This window comes from Schistocerca serialis, chromosome 9, assembly GCF_023864345.2.
Source record: "Schistocerca serialis cubense isolate TAMUIC-IGC-003099 chromosome 9, iqSchSeri2.2, whole genome shotgun sequence".
NCBI lineage: Eukaryota > Metazoa > Arthropoda > Insecta > Orthoptera > Acrididae > Schistocerca > Schistocerca serialis.
In genome coordinates, this window is record NC_064646.1 from 203,652,342 (window position 1) to 203,677,317 (window position 24,976).

The window sequence follows — 24,976 nt, forward strand, 5'->3', positions numbered from 1 at the left end:
GGGTACCAGGATGGCCCCCTTGTACGCCAACCTATTCATGGGTCGCCTAGAGGAAGCCTTCTTAGTTACCCAGGCCTGCCAACCCAAAGTTTGGTACAGATTTATTGATGCCATCTTCATGATCTGGACTCACAGTGAAGAAGAACTCCAGAATTTCCTCTCCAACCTCAACTCCTTTGGTTCCATCAGATTCACCTGGTCCTACTCCAAATCCCACGCCACTTTCCTTGACGTTGACCTCCATCTGTCCAATGGCCAGCTTCACACGTCCGTCCACATCAAACCCACCAACAAGCAACAGTACCTCCATTATGACAGCTGCCACCCATTCCACATCAAACGGTCCCTTTCCTACAGCCTAGGTCTTCGTGGCAAACGAATCTGCTACAGTCTGGAATCCCTGAACCATTACACCAACAACCTGACAACAGCTTTCGCATCCCGTAACTACCCTCCCGACCTGGTACAGAAGCAAATAACCAGAGCCACTTCCTCATCCCCTCAAACCCAGAACCTCCCACAGAAGAACCACAAAAGTGCCCCACTTGTGACAGGATACTTTCCAGGACTGGACCAGACTCTGAATGTTACTCTCCAGCAGGGATATGACTTCCTCAAATCCTGCCCTGAAATGAGATCCATCCTTCATGAAATCCTCCCCACTCCACCAAGAGTGTCTTTCCGCCATCCACCTAACCTTCGTAACCTGTTAGTTCATCCCTATGAAATCCCCAAACCACCTTCCCTACCCTCTGGCTCCTATCCTTGTAACCGCCCCCGGTGTAAAACCTGTCCCATGCACCCTCCCACCACCACCTACTCCAGTCCTGTAAGCCGGAAGGTGTACACGATCAAAGGCAGAGCCACGTGTGAAAGCACCCACGTGATTTACCAACTGACCTGCCTACACTGTGATGCATTCTATGTGGGAATGACTAGCAACAAACTGTCCATTAGCATGAATGGACACAGGCAGACAGTGTTTGTTGGTAATGAGGATCACCCTGTGGCTAAACATGCCTTGATGCACGGCCAGCACGTCTTGGCACAGTGTTACACCGTCTGGGTTATCTGGATACTTCCCACCAACACCAACCTATCCGAACTCTGGAGATGGGAACTTGCTCTTCAATATATACTCTCTTCCCGTTACCCACCAGGCCTCAATCTCCGCTAATTTCAAATTGCCGCCACTCATACCTCACCTGTCTTTCAACAACGTCTTTGCCTCTGCACTTCCGCCTCGACTGACATCTCTGCCCAAACTCTTTGTCTTTAAATATGTCTGCTTGTGTCTGTATATGTGTGGATGGATATGTGTGTGTGTGCGAGTGTATACCCGTCCTTTTTTCCCCCTAAGGTAAGTCTTTCCGCTCCCGGGATTGGAATGACTCCTTACCCTCTCCCTTAAAACCCACATCCTTTCGTCTTTCCCTCTCCTTCCCTTTTTCCTGATGAGGCAACAGTTTGTTGCGAAAGCTTGAATTTTGTGTGTATGTTTGTGTTTGTTTGTGTGTCTATCGACCTGCCAGCGCTTTTGTTTGGTAAGTCACATCATCTTTGTTTTTAGATATATTTTTCCCACGTGGAATGTTTCCCTCTATTATATTAATATCATTAAATAAAATATTTATCTACATATGTAAATACTAAGTCCTATTTACAGTACATAACTACTTGTCGTGCAGCTGTACAATGAACTACATTCCATGTACCTAATAGAGCATTTCAGTTCTTGGATACAGATGTACAGACAATTTGTAGAAAATGTGAATCATCAGATCATCATCATCATCACATCATCATCGTCATCATCATCATCGTCATCTGGTACAGCCACAGGCAGGGTCTGCTTGGAACACAAGCCTCTCCTTACACCACCTCTCTGTTGATACTGCAGCCAAGTCCTCTCCCTCACCTTTTAGCCACCTGCCCCTTGGCTTTCCTCTTGGTCTTTTGCCCTCTGTCCTCACCACAGGTGTCTTACTATGCATCTGCTTATCATCCATTCTTTTCATACATCTATGCCATTGTTATCTTTTATCACCCATCTTCCTTTGTAGGGGTTCTTCATGTAATATCTCCCTAACCATTTTATTTCTCTTCTTTTCCAGTTTTGTTACACCTATCCAAAGTTTTCAGGGACTTCATTTCATTTGCTCCCATTTTCCTTTTTCTGTGAAATGAAGCTGTTTTGGCCCCTGTGAAGAGACTGGTGACCTTTGTATGGGACTATATTATAGAAGTCTGTGTCTTGGTCACATGTTAATTTGTTAAAATTGATAACTGGTTTTGGCTTTGCAACCATTGTTAAATTTAAAAATGAGTAAATATAAACGAAAAAGGTGATCAATAGATTTAAGAAACAAGAAAATGGGCATTAAATGTGAAAATAAAGAAAAAAACAAGTTACATGAAAATTACAGGACCAATATACAGAAGTGTAGTCAGTATGTAAAGGAACAAGAGCAGGGATCACATATTTATAGATTAAATCAGTTTTGCAATAATCGCCTCCCACTCCACCAAACTGCAGCCCCAGCATAGCATGAACTGTGGTCACTTGCCAGTCATACAGCTGTAGAGCAATACAGCACACTCCCTCTGGCTGTTAAGTGTTCAGCACAAGCTATAGCTGCTTACCAGCTGTCCAACTCCAGCACCATTCTGGCATGAGCTACATTGTCTGTATGACCTGTTTTACATTTTGCAATGTAAGAACACTAAAAAAAAACCCTCTCCCACACAACATTCGTGCAAAGCACCCTCTGCAACGTAATATTGCTATGAAGCACACACTGTTGCACAACACTGGTACAAAGCACCATCTGCCACACAACACTGGAGGATGTACACTCTGCCACACAACTCCAATATGAAGAAGCCTCAACCACACAACCCTCTGCCATGCGACATCAATACAAAACAACTTCTGGCATGTAACATTCATACAAAACACCCTTTGCCATTCACTCTCTGATGCCAACAGCATATGTTTCACAGTGGCAGGGGACTTCCTTTTTTCTTGCTGTGAAAACCAGCTCACACTTCTTTGCATTAAATTTTAGGCCATACACTTTCACAACTTCTTCTCAAACATTTAATTGTTTCTGTATTTCCTCCTGGCATTCCCCGCACGATCAGATCATCAGCAGACAACATTGCTGTCATCCTGTCTCTCTTGACACCTGTGTCATAGTATAAGCCGTCGCAACTGCAAAAGTAACAGAGCTACTGCACTTCCTCATTTCAAACTGTTTCTCTAGATACAGTGTCATAAGCTTTCTTTAAATCCAAAGACCATCACAGATTTCTGCCACACTATAATGGTGTTCCTGCAGCTATATCACTGGTATGCCTAGTGATGTACATTTTTAATTTTCTTTTAAACTGGCAGGATTTCCCAATTTCTTGCTTTATGTTAGATGTAAGCTGTTGAGTAGCTTCCCATCAAAGTACAAAACTGTATCCTGCATCTCAAACTTTGCCTCCTTATCTGGCATTCAGAATGAAGTTATATACTCTGGTATGAAGATATTCAACAAGTTACTGCCTAACTTAAAGCAAGAAATTGGGAATGGAAATTCCTATCAGTTTGCAAGAAAATTAAAAACATCCTTATTAGCTATTTTTCCTACAAATCATCTGAACATATAAATTCAAGGATTTAAAAGTTATGTTAATTACATGGAAAGTGGCAATGTTCATTGCAAAGGTGCACATAAATATTAAATGTAAATATAACTCAGTATTTACTGATGTAAGCAAATATTTTCTTTGAAAAATAGCATTGTAATCAATGAGTATTAAGCTACTAATAGCAGATAAACTATATAGCATAACTGAGGAAGCAGCAGGTGTGTGTTTTTTTTCTTTTTTCTTTTTTCCCCGTTCAAAGAAGCAACTTATTTCTAAATTACATGATTAAATTTAACTGGAATAGGCATGAATAGCATTAAGTAGTGTGGTGATAGTTCATTAGTAATACTAATAACATAGTCTACTCATTAAGTATCCATGATATCCTTGTCTTCTATTAACATATACCTTTAATTATTGTGCATCCTTGAAGATTCTTCTTTTTGATGGGATCTATGGAATATGGTGAATGAAAGAATATAAAACTATTGTACTGACTTGACAGGACTATCCTTAAGCTATCTTTACAATTGATCAATGACTTGGGACATAACTCATGACAGACTTAAATGTGCTCTTGTAGCATCCATCTACAAACTGGAGGTAGACAAACCACCTCTAATTACAGGCTCAATTCATTCCTCCTAATTATGACAAATGAAACTGGTCACCACCTATAGAAATAAAAGAAACTGTGATTTAAATTGCTACTTATTGTGTAAATTGAAGGTGGATGGGGAGAAAGGGAAGGAAAGGGAAGGAACTAATGGTACCACCTGCGTTGGGACTCTATGCAGAATCAACAGCAATGACTGCAAATATGTGCCAGACTAGGACTTGAATCTAGGATCTTCTGCTCGCTAGACAGTTGCATTAACCACTGCACCAGCCACACACAGTATTTATCGCAAATGAGTGGACTCTCTCGGCATGCTACCTGAACGACTCACATTTCCATCTAGTGCCACCTATCTGCAGTCGCGATCCATGTTCTTTTTGCTCACTAATTTTAGATTCCCACTGGAGGTCTAACATAAATGTGGATCGTACTGAAGGTTTTGGATTCATTGCCTATTAAGGTGAATCAATTACGTGAATGAGTGGTGTCTATTCTTTCAAAAGAACGGACACCATGCATTCATATAACTGATTCATCTTGATGAAAAATATCTGAAACAACAGACACCACACATTCATATAATTGATTCTTTTCTATGTGACATGACTTAAAGAATGATACCATGCATTCATATCTGATTCACCTTAATGGCCAACGAATCCACAACCTTCAGTGCTGTTGCACATTTATAACCGACCTCCAACGAGAATCTAAAACTAGCAAGCATGGATGACATGGACAGGGACTGTGGATATGGGCTCTAGAATGGAATGTGCATGCCTGAAAGAACATGCACCATGCATTTGTATGAACTGTTACTGTTTATTCTCGCAATACAAAGTAATTTTCATATAAACTTTGCCTCCTAGTCTAAGGTATGGTGTAATTTTATGTGCACTGGTGAAAAGGCATTCAGCAAGATTCCATAAAGCAAGGACTTGAAAATCCCCATCAATTCAAAAGAAAAATAAAAAATTCTGTATAGTAAATAAATAAGGAAGATTAGGATTTAACAACTCATTAATGTCATTAGGATGGATGAGGGTGGGAGGAGAGGGTCATGTTGTTTTCAAAGGAATCATTGCAGCATTTGCCATAAGTAAATTAAATAAAGCAAAGAAAACATGATACCTGGATGGCCAAAAGGGGATTTGAACTGCCATGCTTCTGAATGCCAGTCCAGTGTTATATTTGTGCATCACTTCAGTCCATAACTCATTAACCAATCCTATAAAATATCTGGTTATCTAGATTCAAGCACTCAAGTAGCTGTTAGCTACATGGGGAGTAGCAGTCTTAATTGTAAACCTGTTGTACAAGTACTAATATAAACAAGCCTATTTTGTCACCTAATGTAGGTAATTGTCTTCTCTGAAAGGTGCCAATATAATCAAATAAATACCAACAAAAATAGTCAATTTCTGAAAACCTAATGTAATTGGATAGACAAAAAAATCTACTCACTAAGCAGCAGCTGGAAAACATACATATACTAGGTATTATGTATGCAAGCTTTCAGAGCCAGTGGCTCCTTCTTCTGGCTGAAGGGTTGAAGAGGAAGGAGGAGTGGTGAAGAAAAAGGACTGGTGAGGTTTAAGAAAATGGGCAGAGTTTGGAAAAGTCACCCAGAACCCCGGGTCAGGGGAGACTTACCAGACAGCATGAGAAGGAAAGACTGGTTTTTCCTTCTCACCCCATCTGTTAAGTCTCTTCTGACCTGAAGTTCTGAGTGAATTTTCTGAACTCTACCCCCTTTTCCTAAAACTCACCAGTCCATTTCCTTCACCCCTTTTTCTTTCTCTTCAACCCTCTTGCCAGAAGAAGGAGCCATGGGCTCCGAAAGCTTGCATGTGTAATACCTTTTATATGTCTGTTTTCCTGCTGGTGCTTGGTGAGTATATTTTTTTATATACCCATTACGTTACATTTGCAAATAAATACTAGGCTGCCAATAGGTGACGAACAGGAACTATTGATATAACTACAGAAGTAGCAGCTTCTTTTCAAGCAGTGGCTTTCATTAGAATACATCTGGTTAAATGTAGATGGTACAAACAGTATTAAGCAGTACAGTGATAGTTCATTGTTAATATAGTGTACATATTACATTTCCAAGAGTTACTTATCTTTTGTTAATTTATATTTTGACATGTTCCTTAAAGGTTCTTATTCTTGATGAGATCTACAGAAAATGATGAACAAATGGTTGAATATCTTTTTGGTATTTTTGAGATTTCCATAATTCATGCAAACCATTACATAATATTAAATTTCAGAACCCCATATACTCACACAAATATTTTGTATGAAATAGCTGTGATACTAATTTTTTCTAACATCCTATCACTTATGCTGTCCTTCATTCATAACAACAAGCAGATGTATTAAGTTTAGAGAAGAGCTTGTGGCTATGTTAATGAGGAAAACCATAATTGTCTGCTTAAATCTTTCATACTTTAGTAGTTGTTTTCAAATACATTACAGTAGTCATGCACTAAATGTTTCTTTGCAGAGATTTGACATGGAATCATATCAAAGGAAAACTGCATGACACAGGAAGTCAAACTGCTTTATGTTTATATGTTTAAGCTTCCAAAATTTTAAATATAAAATTTAGAGCAGAAGCAAAAAAAGAATGTCAGAATCTGTTCAGTACTCTGCAGTAGGAAGTGGAGAGGGAAGAATACGAATTTACAGACAACAATCTTCAGTTGATGTGGTATGTAAACTTTCAAATAAAGTAACACTGTATAATGCTTGTTCGCAAATTTTTCTCTAGCTTTCTTCCACGCTGCCATAAAAATCATGTAAAGCCAAAGAGGCCCATTTTTCCTCTTTTTCTGTTACCATTACCTATTTTTCTCCCATTTATGTCCTTTTCATTACATATCCTTGTCCTGTTCTTGATTTAGAAATTAGCATATATCTTTCTTTATACATAAGTGTTATGTATCTTGTTTTATGATGTGTTCTACATCCATGAGAATCTCCTCAGTACAAATCTATGGAGCAAAAAATAAATCTAATCTAACCTAATGAGAAAATAGTGAAGCTTAAATATTTAAATATGATAAATGTTAAAACTGTTGCCAAAAAAAAAAAAAAAAAAAAAAAAAAAAAAAAAAAAAAAAAAAAAAAAAAAAAACTACGCACTCATATTAATGACAGTTTAATTCAAATGTTTACATATAGCAAGCTTGTAAGTAAAAAGCTTACAGGTTTAATGTTACCATGTTCTCTCTGTATTTTTAATCACATGGAGTTCTTGAATTCTCATTCTAGAATTTTCATAAATGTGTGCTTGGAACTGAAATAATGATGTTTGGGAACCTTATAAACAGCAATGGAGTTTTAAAATTAAATAAATCATGGGATCTGGCACTCAGTTTACTAACATCTCACCAACACAATAACAACCCAGGTGCAGAAGAATTAATGCATATCAAAGGGCATAATGGGCATTAGGAGCCAGATTGAGTTAAAATTGTGGCTCTCATACCACTAATACTTCATGGTGGCTGAATTCCAGGCAGTGAGCACATACATATGACCATCAATTACACCAGCTGAAGAATATGACTATGCCATTCACCAAGACAGAAAATTGGAATCTCTGCAAAAACTATGTGACATTCTATAGCTCCAAACACTCTGGAATACTGCCTGCAATAGCAGTGTGAAGCAAATATTACAGGAATGTCTGTTGCTTAAAGCCAACTCCTTATGGTGATATGTCAGACTGTTAGATCTTCTGCTACAACAAGTAATAGGGAAAATGGAGGAGCAATATTTCTTGGTAATTTTAATACAGCTTAACTCCTCTTATTGTGATGCTGATATTGGATACCTCACATGCATTTTAATGTAATTCTTGTTGTGAACTTTCCTGTCAAAGCCAATGCCAGTTTCAGAGCATTAATTGACAATATTTTTATAGGTAGTTTTAAAATGAACAACATTACTGTTGTTAATAAGCACAGAATCATATTTGTTTGCAAAGAACTTAAATTCATCAGTAATGTCATAGTGTTTGAGAGCAGTAAAATTATGGGCATTTTCGTCGTATTTCTCAGTGGCTCCCATTTTTCCGTATTCAAAACGAACACCATCTGATTGTGTATATTCTGTACGCCACTTGCACATTCGTCCAAAATACGGCCTAGTCAGAATGTTCCGACGGCGTATCCAACGCCTCGGTCGTGATCATTACACATTATATTTTTACTGTTATTACTCACAGCGTATTTCAGGTCACAATAGAATCCCTGGCAAACTAAGTTTTATGAAACTATTCTAAAGTTTTGGCAAAAGCAAAAAACCAAATTTTGTAGGCAATGTAGATGCAGATAATTTGGATATCAGAATCAAAATTATAATAATTTATTGTATTGGACTTTATGGTCCTCTTTCATGATCTTTTGCACAAAACACAATGAGATAAGAACTAGTAAGTTGAGAAATGATATTTTGTATACATATTTAAATATGTGAAATTACTGGCAAAAGCAAAAAACCAAATTTTGTAGGCAATGTAGATGCAGATAATTTGGATATCAGAATCAAAATTATAACAATTTATTGTATTGAACTTTATGGTCCTCTTTCATGATCTTTTGCACAAAACACAATGAGATAAGAATTAGTAAGTTGAGAAATGATATTTTGTATTCATATTTAAATATGTGAAATTACTTACAGGTATATAACTTTATATTATGTAAACCTATTTTCTCAATGTTCATTACACACACACAAATACTGTAAAGATTTGTAATTTCTTCTTCAATGAAAAGTAAATTTCACTTAGTGAGTCTCTGAATTCCACAGCAATTATGCAGTTTATGCTAGGAAAATCCTGTAAATCACTGTCAATATAATGTAAGTGGATAGATAAAAAAGCTACTCACCAAGTGGTGGCAGAACACAGAAGGTTATAATTAGGTAAGCTTTTGAAGTTAGTGGCTCCTTCCTCAGGCAGAAGGGTTGAAGGGAAAGGAAGAGGGGTGAAGGAAAAGGACTGGAGATGTCTAGGAAAAGGGACAGAGTTTGGAAAAGTCACCCAGAACTATGTGTCAGGGGAGACTTACCAGACAGGATGAGAAGGAAAGACTGAATGTTGAGGACTGAAATGGATGAGATTTGAAAACCTGAGAGCTTAAAGGTGGAAGATAAGGTAATATGCAAGACAGAGATTACTGCTAAAACATCATGTACAAGTTAATAAGAGTGAAAAGCTAAGTGCATTGTACATAACAGAGGTGGGAGAGTGACAGTGAAAATTAGACAGGGAAGAAAATTGAAAGATGTAAAATGGAGTGAAGAGAGGAATAGTTATGTGAAGAAATGTTGAGACAGAAGAAATTAATGTAAATTAAGGTCAGGTGAGAGGCGAAACCAAGGACATGTTTTAGTGTTAGTTCTCACCTGTGGAGTTGAGAGAAACTGCTGTTTGAGGGAAGAATCCAGATAGCGTGTGTGGTGAAACAGACACCAAGGTCATGGCTGTCATGTTGTAGAGCATGCTCTGCAGCAGGATATTGTGTGTTGACAGTATACACCCTCTGCCTGTGCCCAGTCATCGTAACTGATAATTTGGTGGTAGTCATGCCAATGTAAAAAACTGAACAATGTTTACATAACATCTGGTATATGACACGTTGTTTCACCGGACTGAATTACATTCTCCGCCAGGGTTTTGACTGCGTCTTTCATGCCATGAAATGAGAAATGTCCTACCCACTATCCTTCTCACCCCTCCCACAGTGGTATTCCGCCATCCACCAAACCTACTCATCCATCCCTACACAACCCCTGCTCCCAACCCATTACTTCATGGCTCATACCCCTGTAATAAACCTAGATGCAAGACCCATACATCCTCCCACCACCACCTACTCCAGTCCAGTCACAAACATCACCTATCCCATCAAAGGCAGGACTACCTGTGAAACCAGTCATGTGATCTACAAGCTAAGCTCCAACCACTGTGCTGCATTTTATGTGAGCATGACAACCAATAAGCTGTCTGTCTGTGTGAATGGCCATCGACAAACTGTGCTCAAGAAACAAGTGGACCACCCTGTTGCTGAGCATGCAGTCAAACATGACATCCTTCATTTCAATGATTGCTTCACAGCCTGTGTCATATGGATTCTTCCCACCAACACCAGCTTTTCTGAATTGTGCAGGTGGGAACTTTCCCTATAATACATCCTACATTCCTGTAACCCTCCTGGCCTCAACCTTCATTAGTCATTGTTCTCACCCATCCAGCCCCTTCCCTGTTCCCATTATAGCACTACACAGCCATCATATCACTATCGCACCCAATCTTCTTACTTCTCTCCTTTTCCCCTACCCCCCCCCCCCCCCTTTCCACCTCTAGCTTGCTGTCCGTTTAACCTGCAGTGCTTCACTGTTTGCCACCCCTACCTTACTGTCCCTTCGCCCTCCCCACCCCAGCCTCTTCCTTAATCCCACTCCCATCATGCACTGGTGCTGCTGCTCACAGTGTGGCCTCAGTTGCCTGAGACTTCAGTCATGTGTGTGTGTGTGTGTGTGTGTGTGTGTGTGTGTGTGTGTGTGTGTGTGCTGAAGGCCTTACTGGCCAAAAGCTTTATTTGTGACAGTTTTTTGTTGTGCCTATCTGCAACTCAGCATCTCCGCTATATGATGATTAGCAACTTTCCTTTTCATAATGTTGCAACTATTAATACATTTATGCCACTGTCAGCCAAGATGGTCAATAGCTTCATGGAAGCATGTTTGCAATTGGATATGGAATTGTGATTGTATACGGGCATGCACATCTTTGTCTGAAGCAAATCTATGGCCATTAATGTCTTTCTTCATGGCTCCAAAAATATGGAAATTGCATGGGAAGAGATCAGGACTGTATGGAACACATATAAGGGCTCCCCAGTGAAATTTCTGCAGCATCCTTGAAACAACCTTGCCAAATGTGCACCCCTGACCCTCCCCTCCCTCATGCCTTATGGAGCCTCTTAGGGATATGGTGTTCAGGGTCAGAAAGAAAGGCAGCTATTGAGCATGCAGGGTGCAGTTGACTCTCAAGTTTTGGCTAACATCAGCACCAGTGATGCATGTTGTTTGGGTTCTGAGGCCATCCTCAATTCATATGGGCAGGTGGCAGAAGTGGGGAAGACTGCTGGCCTCACAGATGAGTTGCAAGCAGAGCTCACAATTTGTAGCATTGTCCCCAGAGTTGATCAGGAACCTTTGATTTGGAGCCAAGTGGAGGGTTTCAACCAAAGGGTTTTTCCACTCAGTGATGGTCTTGGCTGCAGATTCTGCACCTGCATTGTCATGTGGAGGGTTGTAGAGCTCCCCTTGATAGGTCAGGGGTGCACTACACAAAGGAAGCAGCTACTTGGGTAGCAAAGTATTTGTGGAGTGCACATGGAGATTTTTAAGGCTAGGCTGTAGTTTGAGTTACTCAGAGGATCACTTGTCAGTCAAGACACAGATAGTGAAATCAGACCATGTTCCTAGTAAAAAACACTTAAAATGTCAAAATTTTATCAGTAAACTGTCAAAGTAATCATACAAGGTTCTCAAATTTAGACCCCTCCAGAAAATTTCTAATGCTTGAATTATTAGCCCAAAAGCTGGATGCAACCCAAAGTAGAAAGGTCTGAAGTATTTAGTAAGACTTGGAACATATATCAGAATGACAGATTACAAGCCGTAAAAGGGGGGTCTGTTCATTGCAGTTGACAAAAATATTGTCTCTAATGATGTTGATTTGGAGTGTGTCTTTGAAATTATCTGGACTTATATAACAGGTTTGAGTGAAACCAAGATAATGGCAGCATGTTTTAACCAGCCACTCAATTCTGCTGTGATAGTTTTAGAGTCATTCAAAGAAAGTCTACACACAGTAGTGCAGAAATATCCAGATCATGTAATATTTGCTGGAGTCAACTTTAACCTACTGTGTCCATGGATTCATTGCAGGGGCAGAAACAAGAAGTCTTACAAAGTATTTTTGAACATGTTTTCCGAAATATGTTTGAGCAGCGAGTTCAAGAGCCCACACACTATAGAAATATTTTAGATCTTGTGCTACAAACAAGCCTGACCGCATGAGTGGTGTCAGCATAAAGACAGAGGTTAGTGATCATGATGTCATCACAGTGATTGTGGTAACCAAAATTAACAAAGTAATCAAGAAGGCTAAGCAAGTATTTTCTGCAAGAAAGAACAGATAAGCAGTTGCTCACCCCCCCCCCCCCCTCCTCCCCCCTTAGACAATGAATGAATGGGCAACATTTAGTTCTAGTATGATAAAAGTAGAAGAATTATGGGCAATCATCAAATGGATTATAAATCACACTCTGGAGAAGCACATGCCAAGTAAATGGATTAAGGGCAGAAGAGATCCATTGCAGTTTAATAACAAAATTTGTAAAATCCTGAAGATGCAAAAACTGTTGCCCTCTCAGTTCAAAAGAGAATGAGAAAATACTGACAGGCAAAAGTTAATAGAGATTTGTGCATTTGTAAAAAGATTAATGTGTGAGGCATACAACAACTACCACTGTCATACCATAGCAAATGATCTAGTTGAGAACCCAAGAAAATTCTGGCCCTACATAGAAACTCCAAATGGATTGAAGACTTCTGTTCAGTCACTTGTTGACCAATCTTATGTGGCTGTAGAAGACAGCAAAAGGAAAGCTGAAGTTTTAAATTTTGTATTTAAGAAATCATTCACACAGGTGGATTGTACAAACATACTGCTGCCTTAGCATCATGCAGAATCTCATACTGAGGACATAGCAATAGACATCCCTAATGTAGGGAAGCAACTGAAAGAGTTGAAAACAATGAGTCATCAGATCTGGATGGAATCCCAATTCAGTTTTGCAAAGAGTACTCCACAGATTGGCCTCTTACTTAGCTTGCATTTATTGCAAATATTTCACCTATTGAAAATTCTCATGTTACCTACTTGAAAAAGTGCAGGTGACTCATGTATATAATAGGGGTAAAAGAACTGATCTGCAGAATTACAGACCAATATCTTTAACATCAGTTTGCTGCAGAATTCTTGGACATATGATGATTTCAAAGATAATAAAGTTCCTTGAGACAGAGAAGCTTCTGTCCACAAATCAGCACAGTTTTAGAAAACATCACTCTTGCAAAACTCAGCTTGCCCTTCTCTCACATGATATCCTGAGAATGATGGGTGAAAGGCAGAGACCATATCCCAAAGATATGCGAAAAATGTTTGAAATGGTGCCACACTGTAGACAGTTAAAAAACGTATGGGCATATGTAATAGGTTCCCAGATATGTGAAAGGCTTGAAAACTTCGTAAGTAATAGGATCCAGTACATTCTTCTCGAAGGTGATTGTTCATCAGAGACAAGGTTATCATCAGCAGTGTCCAAGGGATGTGTAAGAGAGCTACTATTATTCTCTATATCTGTTGGATAGGATGAGCAACAATGTGCAGCTGTTAGTAGATGATGTTGTGGTGTACTGGAATCCGTCTTCATTGAGTGACTGTAGGAGGATACAAGATGACATAGACAAAATTTCTATTTGGTGTGATGAATGGTAGCTAGCTCTAAATGTTGAAAATGTAAGTTAATCCAGATGAGTAGGAAAAACAATCCCATGAAGTTCAGTAGCATTAGTAATGCACTAATTGACACAATCAGGTCAATTAAGTATCTAAGCCTAATGTTGCAAAGTGATACTAAATGGAATGAGCAAGTAAGGATTATAGTGGGGAAGGCAAATTGTCAGCTTTGGTTTAGTGGGGCATTTTAGGAAAGTATGATCCATTTATAAAGGAAACAACATATAGAACACTTGTCTGACCCATTATTGTGTATTGCTTGAACAATTGAGATCCCCACCAGGTCAGATTAAAGGAAGACATCAAAGCAATTCAAAGGTGGCCTGTTAGATTTGTTACTGGAATGGTCAATCAACAAACAAGTATTATGGAGATGCTCTGGGAACTCAAATGGAAATCCAGGGAGGGAAGGGGACATACTTTTGATGAATGCTATTGAGAAAATTTAGAGACTCAGCATTTGAAGCCAACTGCAGAGTGTTCCTACTACAATTGATGTACATTTTGTGTAAGGACAACAAACATAAGATAAGAGAAATTACGGCTCGTACGGAGGCATATAGACAATCATTTTTCCCTTGCTCTATGTGTGAGTGGGACAGGAAGGGAAATGACTAGTAGTGGTCCAGAATACCCTCGGCCACACATTGTACTGTGGAATGTGGAGTATATATGTAGAGGTAGATGTAGATGCAATTTCCATATTTTTGGAGGCCAGAAGAAAGGTTTTTGTGGCCATTGATTTGCTTCAGACGAAGAGGTGCACACATAGGTACAGTCATGGTTCCACAGGTAACCACAGGGCATTGACCATTCTGCCTCTAATGGTATAAATGTATTAACAGTTATGCTGATTACTTTTGAAATAATAAACAGTTTTAATTGAATCAACTATGGGTTCTTAATGAAACATTGTAAATTAACTAAAAAAACACTGTTTTTTGCCTTGTTTCACAAATTTTATTATTGTTACTGCACAGCCTAGGTTTCAGGTTATAAGCCCATTTTCAAGTATGTACTTAAAATGGGCCTATAACCCTAAACCTAGGTTGTGCAGTAACAATAATAAAATTTGTGAAACAAAGCATAGAACAGTGTTTGTTTAGTTAATAATCAGCTTACTTACTTTTTTCCATCTGTTTCATTTTCATTTGACTGACCCTTATATATTCAATCTGAAACCTTCCTGTGTCCCCACATCTCTTCCAAATATACAAACTTCTTACATTATTCTTAAACCAAGTGCTTAATGATGTTAAAATTACGCTCTGTGCAAAATTCTACCAGATACCTATCTCTTTCATTCCTCTTCCCCTGTCCATGTTCTTCTAATGTTTTTCTTCCCCACTTTTTCATACTGTCAAACTCCAGTCACCTGTCTCAATCAAGTTTTCATATCCTTTAATTATCTGAATAATTTCATTTATATCATCATATTTTCTTTTAATCTCTTCTTCATCTTCTGAGCTAGTTTGCATATAAACATGTACCATTGTGGTAGCTGTTGGCCTAGCATCTTCTCAGCAAAAATAATGCATTAATTATGTTTTTCATAGTAGCTTACCGACATTACTATTTGCTTATTCATTATTAGGCCCTCTCTTGTATTACCTGTGTGGTGTCAATAGGTCACATCGGCCACACAAATTACAATCTTTGGAACTTTAACTGCTTTGACGAGCCACCATGTTTAATTCAGTCTGCCTTTGTACTTCATGCAGAGTTCATGTCTATCAGTCTTTATGGTAAAATATATGTGTATATAGGAAACTTGGGAACTGTTTATTACATATATTACGATACATATCCAGAATCCCATATTGGTGACCCTGGACAAAAAGTTCTACGTCTTCTGCACCGGTCATACAGAATCAACAGGTTTCACGTACGATGCCATGGCTACATCACTGAACATTCTTTACAAAGATTTGGAGGCCCAGTTCTTACAATCAGGCCAACACAACCCTCCGCCGTCGGTTATTTCGCAGCTAATGGCCAATGATCTACGATCTTCAATGGGAATAACCCCTACTTTAGCAACTCCACAATGACCGAGTGCTATGCAGTTACCTCAAACAATGGACTCAGGTTTTGTTTAGCTGGGTTACACACAACAACAAGTGGAAAGTGAAGTGGATGATCTACTGAACAGTGTAACGATCGATAGCTCATACGAAGTTCAAAGGGACCAAAGTTTACACACGTGGTTTGATCCTCTACACACCATGACATTGGTTACAGTAGTGCCATGTGCAATGCCACCATTTGTGCAAAACACACACGCAGTAAACTATTACCAAGATACGCCAGCCTTGCCTTCCTCACAAATCAGTAACAGACATTTTTGTGCATCCAGTTCGCCAGAACAAACCACTGTATCGGCAACCCAGTTTCATGACCTTGTGGGAATGAGTGCACTCAGCATAGCCTCTTCACCCATAATGTTGTACTATGACAGTGCGACCACCAACAGGTTTCACCATTGTTTTATGGTCCTATCATGAAGGGTGCATGGCCAGTGTGCATTGAAAACTCTTGTTGTTGCCACTTTAAGCTCCAGGCAATCCCCCCCCCCCCCTTCTACCGACCCCCCTGACCCACAGGGGGCATCAATTTACCGTCTGCATCTGCTGCGCTGGCCTTCCACGTCATTTCTGAGCTGGACAATGTCAGTGCTATTTCTGCAGCTTCTGGTCCAGTTTACGGGCCCTCATTAAGCACCGCTCACCTGTTCACTTCCATGGTACTGACTGTGCCTGCTGTGTTGTGTTTTTGGGCACCTTCAGAGACATTACAATCAGTGTTGTTCTGAACGTATGTGCTAGTAACATTTCTGCTCCGGTGATGCTGGATCCCAGCATGAACAATTGTGCAGCGGGATCACAGGCCTTCCAAGACACGCTGAAGACACCATTGTCTCCACCTCCAGGCTGCCTACCCAAGCTACCTCCCCTACATGAGGACACTCCAGTTTCATGGATCACACTGGTGGAGCACCTCTTCGAGCTGCATCAAGTAACTGATGACAACTCCAAGTTCCTATGTTTGGTTACTCACCTTTATGACTACTCGGATTTAATTTCTGATCTCCTACTTTCGCCTACACTGCCACTAAAGTATGAGTTCGCCAAGAAAATGACATTGGACTGACTCACCTGCTCACCACAGGAATTGATAATCAAGATTCTGGATGAGGAGCACTTGGGGGACCGCACTCTGTCGCAACTTTGGTGCCGCCTCAGGTTACTTGTGAGTAAACACACAATGCCAGACATCACCCTGTGGGCGGTATGGTCTACCAAGTTACCTACCGACCTACAGATACACCTACTCCTGCACTCTTTCAAGTCTATCGGTCCTCACCTACACATCGCAGACCAGCTGTATGTGCTCCTACGCCAGAAACACCCAGCTCATCCACCATCACTGTGTGACACTACACCTCCTGTTTACCAGCTGTCTGAAGGCAGGGGCAGGGCCCATTCCTCTTCCATGCCTTCGATGCCACCAGGCAGTACTCATTCACTCTCTCCTCTTTCCAAACACTCAAGAATTGCCCATGCTCCATATGTCCCGGTTTGTCTCAGAACAGATCAACGAGGAAAAGCCCCTCCCGCTATCACAGTCACCACCACCACCACATCCGGCTCATCCATACTGTTGGTACCACAAGATATATTTGGAGCTGAGGGCAATAAGTGCAGGCTACCTTGCCAACACCAAAACACTGACCACAGGAACTAAGTGACACTGAGTCCTGCGGGGAACTTCATAGGCATCCCCTAACATTGCACTCTGTCCACTGGTCCCCTCGGCCGAGCGGTCATTTATACATGACAGACATTTCATCACAGTTTGTCTACCTAATTGATACTGGCACTGAGGTGTCTATCATACCTCGACCATTGGCTCCTACTGACTTTTCACTGATGAAGTCTCTCCTACGAGCTGTCAACTCATCAATGTTACAAACTGTCGGTTCTGTGAAAGTGATGGTGCACCTGTCCCCTTCTCTGCATTTCCCGTGGACCTTCTACATCGCCAACATTGACGAACCAATTCTTAGTATGGATTTTTTGTCCCATTACAAGCTCTCCCCAAACATAGTCCAGTGTTCAGTGTGACACCACCCATCTAGTGCTCAGATACCGTGCTCCGACACCCATTCTCCTCATTCTGTTTCTGCCGCAACATGGGATTTAGTTCACGAGTGTTCCACCCTTGCGGGCAAGATTGTGACCTGCGTCACTGACATACTTTCAGAATACGACTCAGCAGTGCACCTCCACCAGGAGAACAATGAGCTGAAACAATGCATTGCTCACACTTATGACAAGCTCACTGCGGCCTGCACCTCGCTGTTGAAACTGCAATCTGCAGTTCCTTCACTCGATCGAACTTCATTGCCAAGCACCAGTTCAAACACTTATCAGGTTAGTTCAAAAACATTCACTGCATGTGATGATTCACGTTCAGTGACCTCCGCACCACCCAAGCACAGTGCCTCATGTTTCAAACAGTGTCTCTAATAACAGTCGCTCATGCAGCATGACCACACCCACTATGCAGGCTGCCGCCTCACTTGTTGATAAACATTCCCCCTCTCCCGTGCACCAGCCAAGTAACTCGGCGGCCATCGCTGTCCCTCTCACGATGCCAGTGCCTTTCTCACCCGTGCTGGTTGCCCAAGGCAAAGTTAACAACAGGCAGTCACTGCGCGCCCCACTCCGCTCTGTGCTGTGTGTGCAGCCAACCTCTACAAACAAGCACACACTCTGCTCGCGTAATAGGCATGTGACTTTCGTGCTACCTTTTCCCACTCGCGCCAACAGCTACACCTCATCGCACCTCACTCATCCCAAAACTCCATGCCAGAACGTTACTCAGCCCCTTGTGCAGTTCTCAGTCTCTTCCGTCACTGACAGAATGACACACAAGATAATTATCATTGCCGGCCCTCCTATTAGACACAAGGTGAGGCGCCTCAACCCCATTAAGTTTCACATGACCCGGCAGCAAGGTAATGAACTTCTGGAGGCAGGCATCCTACAGCCATCAGATAGCAATTGGTCTTCACCAATTCACCTCATCGCCAAACACAACAGTTCTTTTCAAACGTGTGGTGATTATATAGACATTTAAATGCTTGCACTGTCATGGACAATTACCCCACGCCAAACACTAATGATTTCACTCATATGTTATCAGGTGCCACAATCTTCAGTGTGATTGACTGCAAACGTACTTATCACCAGATTCCTGTAGTGCCAGAAGACATTCCAAAGACTGCAATCACCACGCCACTTGGTTTGTTCCAGTACAACTTCATGCCATTTGGCACAAACATGGCAACATTTCATTGACTCAATCTTACAACAATTTGAGTTCTGCTTTACATACCTGGATGACATACTCATTTTTCAGCAAATCGGCTGAAGACCATGAAGATCATTTATCTCAGGTCCTCTAGACTTTGGCATGCAATGGTGTCAGGGCCAACAAAGAAAAATACCAGTTGTGTCAGACTTCTGTGACATTTCTGGGATACACTATCTCCGCAGATGGAATACAACCTCCTAAATCCCGCGTGCAGGTTGTTACGTCATTGCCACCCCCAGCTATGTACAAAGAACTCAGACATTTCCTAGGTACTGTAAATACTACCACCATCATCTACCTTCTGCTGCTGCTGTGAAGGCCCCGCTGACAGACTCACTCTCCAGCAAACAAGCTTTGGGTGTTAAACCAGTCCAGGGCTCTTAAAACAGCTTCAGCTTATGCAGTCGTACCCACCCACCCTGATATGTCTGCCAATTTATTCATCATTATGGACGCCAGTGACACCGCAGTTGGGGCAGTACTACAACAGAGCAAAGGCGACACAGTTTCACCACTTCATTTCTTATCCAGGAAACTGTCTACAGCATGGAAGAAATATTCCGCTTTTGATAGAGAGCTTCTGGCAGTGTACAAGGCCGTCAAACATTTCTGCACTGACATCAAGAGCTTTCTTCATTCTTAGGAAGCTTCTGTCTCTTCGACCTGGTCTCTCAATTTACTACAGATGTACGCTACATCAAAGGCACACAGAACAACCCCACTGATTTCCTCTTGCAAATCAATGCTGTTTCAAGTATCATTGATTTATTCAACCTCGTCACTCTACAGGCTTCAGACAAGGACACTCAGGGTCTGCTCAAGGACCCGCAGTCTTTGCTCATGTTTACCAAGGCTAAGTTCCCTGGCATTTCGAACTAAATGTGGTGTGGCTCTTCTGCGGACATTCTGCAGCCTTTGCTCCCGTCCACATTACGCCAACAGGTTTTTGACACCTTGCATAATCTCACCCACCCCAGCATTCGAGCCACCACCCACCTCATCACCTAGTGTTTTGTGTGAAAAGATGTGAAATGGGACTGTCAAACATGGGCACGCAGTTGCATTTCCTGTGAACGAAACAAAATAGGACATCACACCTCTCCACCACTCGGCAAGTTTGACATCCCTAAGGGAAGTTTCTGTCATTTACGTATTGACCTTATCAATCCCCTGCCTCCCTTGGAGGGCCACAGGTATATATTGTCCACAATAGACTGAATGTCTCATTGGGTGGAAGCCGTCCCCTTACCCAACATCACAGCAGAAACTGTGGCCAAAGGATTCATTTCTTCTTGGATCACTAGGTTCGGTTGCCTGACCACCATCACAACCGACCAGGGTTGACAGTTTGAATCTACACTTTTTACGGTTCTCTGTAATCTTTGCGGTATTAAAAAGATCAATACGACAGCCTACCACCTGCAAAGCAACAGGTTGGTGGAACGATGGCACCACACCCTTAAAACAGCACTCAGGTGCCACAACTGTCTCTGGTCCAAGGCATTCCCTTAGGTGTTGCTGGGCCTACATTCTACATTTAAACCAGATTTACACAGGACAATTTCTGAATTTGTTTTCAGTGAAAACCCAGTTTTTCCAGGGGAACTAATTGTCCTCCAAGATCCTGGGGATTCCCGCTCCTTCCCAGACTTTATCAGAAGGGCACGTGCACACTTTAGAAACACCCGGCTACACCCACCTGTCAGCCATTCCCCATCTGACACATGCTGACTGCACTCAGCACTTGCTCACACATCCTGCTGAGGGATGGCTCTGTCAGACAACCCTTACAACCCCCTTATCTTGGCCCCTGTTAAATACTCCAGAGGGACGAGACGATGTTCAACATTATGATAAAAGATTGCCGCAAACCGTTTCTCTACACGGGCTCAAGCCTGCCTTTGTTGACTCTGACATCCCTCTGCCATCCCAGTCAGACTGCCCAAGCACATGTACTTTTGACAAACCCGCTAACGAGTCCATTCAACCTATGGTTGGGTTTTCTCCATCCAACGAGTCACCACCGCAGTTTCCATGTTCCTCACACAAGTCATCATCATCCCCTTTCACAGGTTTTGAAGACATTTCAGATACTAGAGACGCAGACACCCCGTCCTTCATTTTGTGCTGCAACGTACCACCAGACCGTGTTGATGATGTGTCGATTATTGTGTTAGATAATCATGTGCTTGTACTGCTCAGCGACAGCACAGACCCTACTCTACCACAAGAGTGTGATCCGTCATGTGTTCAAGCTTTCATTTCTTCGGACAGCTCAGTATGCATTTGGGGAAGGCACGTTCACATGCCGCCTCCTCTCCCATACTGCTACTCCCGAGTTGGCTGACACATCATTCCCACCCGCTGGTTTTCAGATTACGAGTGGGACCAGCAGCTGGCCACCGCACCTTCACATGCCGACTCAATGGAGATAGAGCTTCTGGTTGTGCGCCTGCCGCCGCGCACTACTCACATCAATGCTGACACACACATGACCCCCACTCAGGGCTCATAGGCCACACTCCGTACTGCGAGGCGGAGGGGGTTGGGGGGGGGGGGGGGACTGTGTGGTGTCGATAGATCACATCGACCACACAAATTACAATCTTTGGAACTTTAATTGCTCTGATGAGCCGCCATGTTTAATCCAGTCTGCCTTTGTACTTCATGCAGTGTTCATATGTATCAGTCTTTATGGTAAAATATATGTGTATATAGGAAACTTGGGAACTGTTTATTACATATAGTGTGATCTGTATCCAGAGTCCCGTACCTGTTTAATTTTTGTTGACAACCCTGCTTTCACCTGACCATCAGACCTGATCTTCTGGCCACCATACATACTAATTCTGATTACATCTAGATTCAGCTTAGCCAATTCCTTTGTTAAATTCTCTAACCTACCTACCTGATTTAGTGACCTAACATTCCATGCTCCAACTTGCAGACTGCCAGTTTTGTTTTTTCTGGTGATGACATGCTCTTGAGTAGTCCCCACCTGGAGAACCAAACTGGGAATTATTTTATTTTACCTTGGGAATATTTCACCCAAGAGGATGCCATCATCATTAAGCCACATGGTAGAGCTGCTTAGACTTGTAATGTGTAGTAATGGCTGTAGTTTCCCTTGCTTTCAGCTGTTCACACTACCAACATAGCGAGGTCGTTATGGCTAATGTTACAAGGCCAAATCAGTCAGTCATCCATACTGTTGCTGCTGCAACTACACTCCTGGAAATTGAAATAAGAACACCGTGAATTCATTGTCCCAGGAAGGGGAAACTTTATTGACACATTCCTGGGGTCAGATACATCACATGATCACACTGACAGAACCACAGGCACATAGACACAGGCAACAGAGCATGCACAATGTCGGCACTAGTACAGTGTATATCCACCTTTCGCAGCAATGCAGGCTGCTATTCTCCCATGGAGACGATCGTAGAGATGCTGGATGTAGTCCTGTGGAACGGCTTGCCATGCCATTTCCACCTGGCGCCTCAGTTGGACCAGCGTTCGTGCTGGACGTGCAGACCGCGTGAGACGACGCTTCATCCAGTCCCAAACATGCTCAATGGGGGACAGATCCGGAGATCTTGCTGGCCAGGGTAGTTGACTTACACCTTCTAGAGCACGTTGGGTGGCACGGGATACATGCGGACGTGCATTGTCCTGTTGGAACAGTAAGTTCCCTTGCCGGTCTAGGAATGGTAGAACGATGGGTTCGATGACGGTTTGGATGTACCGTGCACTATTCAGTGTCCCCTCGACGATCACCAGTGGTGTACGGCCAGTGTAGGAGATCGCTCCCCACACCATGATGCCGGGTGTTGGCCCTGTGTGCCTCGGTCGTATGCAGTCCTGATTGTGGCGCTCACCTGCACGGCGCCAATCACGCATACGACCATCATTGGCACCAAGGCAGAAGCAACTCTCATCGCTGAAGACGACACGTCTCCATTCGTCCCTCCATTCACGCCTGTCGTGACACCACTGGAGGCGGGCTGCACGATGTTGGGGCGTGAGCGGAAGACGGCCTAACGGTGTGCGGGACCGTAGCCCAGCTTCATGGAGACGGTTGCGAATGGTCCTCGCCGATACCCCAGGAGCAACAGTGTCCCTAATTTGCTGGGAAGTGGCGGTGTGGTCCCCTACGGCACTGCGTAGGATCCTACGGTCTTGGCGTGCATCCGTGCGTCGCTGCGGTCCGGTCCCAGGTCGACGGGCACGTGCACCTTCCGCCGACCACTGGCGACAACATCGATGTACTGTGGAGACGTCACGCCCCACGTGTTGAGCAATTCGGCGGTACGTCCACCCGGCCTCCCGCATGCCCACTATACGCCCTCGCTCAAAGTCCGTCAACTGCACATACGGTTCACGTCCACGCTGTCGCGGCATGCTACCAGTGTTAAAGACTGCGATGGAGCTCCGTATGCCACGGCAAACTGGCTGACACTGACGGCGGCGGTGCACAAATGCTGCGCAGCTAGCGCCATTCGACGGCCAACACCGCGGTTCCTGGTGTGTCTGCTGTGCCGTGCGTGTGATCATTGCTTGTACAGCCCTCTCGCAGTGTCCGGAGCAAGTATGGTGGGTCTGACACACCGGTGTCAATGTGTTCTTTTTTCCATTTCCAGGAGTGTATTTAAAAGGTTACTGCCCCTCTTCATAAATCAAGGGTTAGTTTGGCCTCTCCACAGACATCCATCCATTGTGCATGCAGCTACAGTATGGCAATGTATATCATGGAGGCACACAAGCAAGGTTCATAGTCACTGGGAGGTGGCATACAATATTTCTCTTAATTATATTGACTTTATTGATAAGTATATGATTGCTAAGTTTCTTAACAAACACCCCAAAAGTGTCACAGAGCAGATAGGCTGTAGGTGAGCTTTATGTGAGGCAACAGATATCCTCAAGCAACACATTCCAGTTATGCATGACGAAACAAATGAATCTTACTTAATCAGTAAAGAGCTAAAGAGCGTCAGTGTCTATTGAAAAATAATAATAAATAGTTTTTAATGTCTATTTTAAACCTACACTGATGGGGTAAGTAGAATTTGTATCATATCTTTAATGCAGCTATTAACGAGAATGCATTTCCTGAAAGAATAAAATATGTTAGGTGAAAGACACAAATGTGAACAATTATAAACTGATTTTACACCTGACTGTATTTTTCAAAAGTATCTGAAAACTACTACTTACCACAGCCATCAAATGTTTTTATCATTCAGTATTAATAATAAAATGCAGTATGATTTTCTAAACAATATATTGAGCTAACATGTAAATTTCACACTTAAGGATTATATCTAACTATTTCCTTAACACATATAGAGTACAATATTACGTATCTTCCATGATCCAAGTGATGCCTGTGATTGTGTTGATTGCAAACTTTCAACAGAGAAAGCTCAGTACTATGCCATTAAGATTGCATTACACTGCTGAAATCCTATTTCACCAACAACAAACAAAAAATAATTTTGGAATCTATGGGCTTCAAAACTGGAGTGACAGTCCAACAGATTCCAGAGACAATCATCATAGATTCACTTAGGTTTCTACCCCAAGCTGCATATTATTACTGATTTGCTCTAATAATCTGCCACCTACCAGGGTCCATGAGGACAGCTTTATTACAAAACCATGAGACCAACTTGCGCTCTGATGGTTCTGCACAAACTTTTTTTTTTTTTACTTGATTGGCC

The 24,976-nt window shown here is 42.1% G+C and overlaps 1 protein-coding gene across 1 annotated transcript in view; it reads left to right on the forward strand.

Moving 5' to 3' along the window:
• Positions 1-6,857: 6,857 nt before the first annotated feature.
• The window catches only part of LOC126418967 (protein rhomboid-like), a 121,385-nt gene continuing 103,266 nt past the window's right edge, over positions 6,858-24,976 (forward strand). The window contains exon 1 of the mRNA XM_050086014.1: positions 6,858-6,977. Within this exon, the coding sequence (XP_049941971.1) occupies positions 6,894-6,977 (84 nt within the window). The 5' untranslated portion in view covers positions 6,858-6,893. The remainder of the gene's footprint in view (positions 6,978-24,976) is intronic.